Source organism: Nannobrachium achirus, assembly GCF_963921795.1.
Source record: "Nannobrachium achirus genome assembly, chromosome: 22".
In the NCBI taxonomy this organism is placed as follows: Eukaryota; Metazoa; Chordata; class Actinopteri; order Myctophiformes; family Myctophidae; genus Nannobrachium; species Nannobrachium achirus.
This window is the reverse complement of record NC_137829.1, coordinates 7,761,141-7,765,549: the sequence shown is the minus strand read 5'-3', so window position 1 is coordinate 7,765,549 and position 4,409 is coordinate 7,761,141. Positions and strand designations below refer to the sequence as shown.

At 42.2% G+C, this 4,409-nt stretch overlaps 1 protein-coding gene across 1 annotated transcript in view; it reads left to right on the top strand.

Moving 5' to 3' along the window:
- Positions 1-3,512, top strand: part of clybl (citrate lyase beta like) — a 106,703-nt gene extending 103,191 nt beyond the window's left edge. The window contains exon 8 of the mRNA XM_080753740.1: positions 1,655-3,512. Coding sequence (XP_080609866.1) covers positions 1,655-1,750 — 96 coding nt within the window. The 3' untranslated portion in view covers positions 1,751-3,512. The remainder of the gene's footprint in view (positions 1-1,654) is intronic.
- The last annotated feature ends 897 nt before the right edge of the window (positions 3,513-4,409 follow it).

The following is a 4,409-nucleotide window of genomic DNA, read 5'->3' as shown; positions in this document are numbered from 1 at the left end:
ATTGTTTTTCAATGAATTGATATTAATGAGTAACAATATTATGATGGTGTTATTTGTAGTTGTACGACCCATACATTTGTGTAAAAGAAGCAGGGTCTTCACCTGGCTTCCTGTCCCTCAAAGGTATGTACTGGTATGAGTCAATGTTATGGACAAAAAAAACAAGAAAGAGCGCCTAAGCACCAGAATTTAATTAACAAAAAGACAGCTGTGATGTGGACGAGCTGGTGCAGTCAGTGATGGGCAATGCTGCACCTATAGGTGCCACTGGCACACATACTACCAGTGGTCCTCTGGTCTCTTTAGGGACCATTTGAATTTACTGAATTTTGTCCATTCGTCTGTTATCTTTAGTGCATTACATTTACATTTGAGACTTGTACTCTAAAGAAAAGCATTTATTTTGTATCCGTTTATTTTTTTATTGGCACTTTGTGTCATGGCAGTTCTGACAGATGGCATGTTGATGACACAGGTCTTTCCTCCTTTGGGAGAATAAGACGATCCTTTGTGTACCCACTCGCACACCTCTGTGGTTCCCTAGACTCTCTACTGTACACCCCTGTGTGTATACTCTCAGAGACAACATAGGAGGCTAGGGGGAGGTGGGCCAATTAAGTGCACAATATTATTGTTCCTAATTTAGTGCATGGTTGGATCCTGTGTGTGGAGCTCTGTGGGCTATCTGCTGAGGTAATACACAATCTGCCCACACCTCTCTCCCTGCCAGTCCTGCTCCTACTAAGCATCGCCCGAGGGACCCATCCTACCCATCCCTCTGCCACCGACTGTGTGTGTGTGTGTGTGTGTGTGTGTGTGTGTGTGTGTGTGTGTGTGTGTGTGTGTGTGTGTGTGTGTGTGTGTGTGTGTGTGTGTGTGTGTGTGTGTGTGTGTGTGTGTGTGTGTGTGTGTGTGTGTGTGTGTGTGTGTGTGCGTGCGTGCGTGCGTGCGTGCGTGCGTGGCTGCACCCGCATGCTGCTGATGACAAGGATTTGAACAGAGTTGCTTGCTTCTTATAATTCTCACCTCCTTGGGCATCAACTTAATTATTCTCATGTTTCGTATTTTTATGCATATTTGGACAAAAAAATGACAAAAAAAAAGGAATGGACATCCGGTTTTATTATCTATTTGGTTTTACCGCTCTTTTATCTTTATCTTTTTTTCTTTTTCTACTGCTGCAAATGTATGAGAAGTACCAGAACCCACAAATGTCACTCTTGTAACCTAAGAAGGTGTAGTAATAAAGAAACCTTAAACCTAGGTGAGGATGATCTGATGAAGTTATTTTGCGTTGATGTTCAAAGAATACAGGTATAATATAGAAAAATAATTTACTTAACAAAAAACAGTCGAGTTTCTTCATTGCTTTACAATTTACACATCATTTGTCACTCTTTTGTCTTTGCTGATGAAATAGCATGCCATGTTGCGCTTACATCATACTCTGGTGGGGAGGGAACCCCCATTCCGATGGTGGCTGGGGTATCCCGCTTCATCCGAGTATGACGTAGAAGCAAAATGGCCACAGAGAGAATTTATGCTCTGGGAAATGCCTTCAGTTGAATTACCTGCATTTAACTCTGCTCTACCTTTCACTTGCTAATGTTGCTCTCTCTCTCTCTCTCCTCTGCTGTGTTGTGATCCTGTCCAGGGTGCGTTCACCTTCCGTGGCAGTATGATTGACATGCCCTCGTTGAAGCAGGCCCAGAACATCATAACTCTGTCTGCCGCTGTTACGGGAAAATAAGCGCAGAGAGCTAGAAGGACGGACGGACGTGATAGGAGATCAATCACATGACACCAGAATCTGTCAAAGCAATTTTAAGGAGATAACTGTGTGAGAAGCTTAACGAACAATTCTCTCAGTAACAAATATAATGGGACACTGGAAACGGGTTGCGAACGAAATTCAATATTTCTGTAAAAAAAGAAAGTGTGTTGATTCAGTTAATGCTATGTTTTTTTGTTTTGTCTTTGCTGCTATGGTAAAAAAAAGAAAATACAAATGCAAATTCTATCATTTTGAATTGTTTGGGACATGTAGCAACACTTAGACATCTGATGGCGCTCCTGTCAAAATGAAGTATCTGAGATTCTTCTGTGGGCGCGGGCACTTTCTTGGCAAGCCATTTAATGTGTCATGTGGTGTTCGTATTGTGTTTTCCTCCAGTGTGTGTGTGTGTGTGTGTGCGTGCGTGCGTGCGTGCGTCTGTGCCTCCCACCTCTCCCTGGGTCACGACGGATGCTCTCCCATCTCCAGGGTCCAGGCAGCTGAGCAAAAGGGTAAACAAACACAACAAGCCACTGTTGTCGTGCTATTCATCCATACCACGTTGGGCCCCAGCCTTAAAGCCAGGCCTCAGCGCTGGCCTCAGCCCCCATGCCCCCCTCCCTTGCCCCAGACCCAACTCAAAAAACATCAAAGTCCTGTTAGCTAAACAGCCTCAATGAATTTAGTTAAACCAACACGTTGTGTTTTTGTTTCAATCAGGCCATGTGGCTCTTTCTCCATCAGCAGCAGGGCCTGTGTCGTTGCTGCACTACAGGCGTGTGGCACCAGACCTGCGGAACAGTGGCACATGCTGTAGCTTTGTCCTTTACCTGGTCCATCCGCGGGACGGGATTCTAGATCTGCACACGCATCCCTCAAATTAAACCACAATTACACGTTAATGTTAGTTCCATTCAGCACCATTTTTGGGGGGTTTATCTGTGCCATGCGCTGTAATCATTGACATTTGTTTAAAAAAAGAGGATGAACGCATTGGAGGAAAAACGTCACCACCACCACACAAACCAGAGTCGCGCATCACGCTTTCGTGGTGCCAAGTTACAAATAAAACGACAATGCGTCGGGGTAAAGTGCTTGTGTTTGCCTGACTTTGAGAAACGGTGAAGTGGGTGTGATACTGGAGTGGGACAGATTAGTGGCCATGTTGCTCCAGCAGACCACGACCAGCGCTTTGTCTCTCTGACTGCGGATGGGAGGATAATTGGGGAGGTGTTGAATGGTTAATAGTACCATTGGTGACCATGGCAATGAAAGGCACGACACCACCCCACCCCACCCTACTCTCGTTCCTCTCTCTCCCTCTCTTTCTGTCTCTCTCTGTGTACTAGTCAGGCTACTGTATGATCTATTGTGTCTGGAGCAGGCCTGCGGTCTGTGCCAGGCCAAGCCAGACAGAAGAGATCGAAACCACTCCTGCGTCCAGCTAAAGGCCAAACAATAAGCTGCCTCCTTGGCACTTGGCCACGTATCCCTCTCTAACCCCTGGTTCACTTTTCTCTCCTGCATTCAGGTCCACATTTAAAATGTATGTTGTTTGTTTTTAGCCCATGCAGTCCCACCCACTATTTTACTATGAACTTGAAGCAAAGTGGGTTGCTTTGTGTGACATTTAGTTAAATCCACAAACTGTGTTTGGGAAAGAGAGCAAGTTCTGCAGAGTGTTATGTTTCAGAGGTTCCATATTATGTTACGGTGTGAATAATTTAAACTGTGATATATCGAAATATGTACAGCAAATTTGAAACAGATTTTATTTTCTTTTTTTGCTGATTAAAACACTTGAAAGAACACTTGAAGTAATGATTATAAGATATGTTTACTTTAATAATTGTACATTCAGGTGGATCTTTGTTATAGTAGTATAACCACTTAAAAGTCAGGACGGCTAGATTTTTTCCCCTCATTCCAATAGCCACTTGACCAACCAATAAGGCTAAACCGGGGATGTGGTTCAATATGAACTTGTCAAGTTACACACACACACATCATTAGGCTAAATTATATTGAAGAAATTATTTATTATTTAAAGTGTAATTTTAGCCGGTGTTTCTGAGCCAACAAAATCAAACCATTAAGTCAATTTGAACTGCTCTTTGGACAACTGTCAAACCAAACAATCATCTGCATGTCACAAGAAAAGGAAAAAGAAAAATGCATTGGTCAATAGTGAACGCAGCTTAAATAGGAATTATTAAAGGCTTTGTATTTATTTCCTAATTCAAATTCATATGATAGATTAGATTACTGACAATGTATAGATCACATACGTAATTTTACATCAATGCAAGGGCTTTACATTTAGAACAAAAGTCTCATGAGATCATGATTAACGTGTTGTGTCATACATATATAGCTGTAGTTGATATTAACAACACATTATCCCATTTTGGAGCATATTATGTGTGACTTTTCAAAACATTACAATTTCACAAAACATAGTTATGATACAATATCATCTGTTCATGGTTATATGCCTTGTAGACTCAACAAGTACTGAAAGTCATGCGGCCCAGAAGAGTCTTTGATGTACATTTGAACATTTGGTTTGTAAAAATTTGCTACATAAATATAAACATCGATGATGTTATATCAGCTACAGTTTAGCCATGGATGA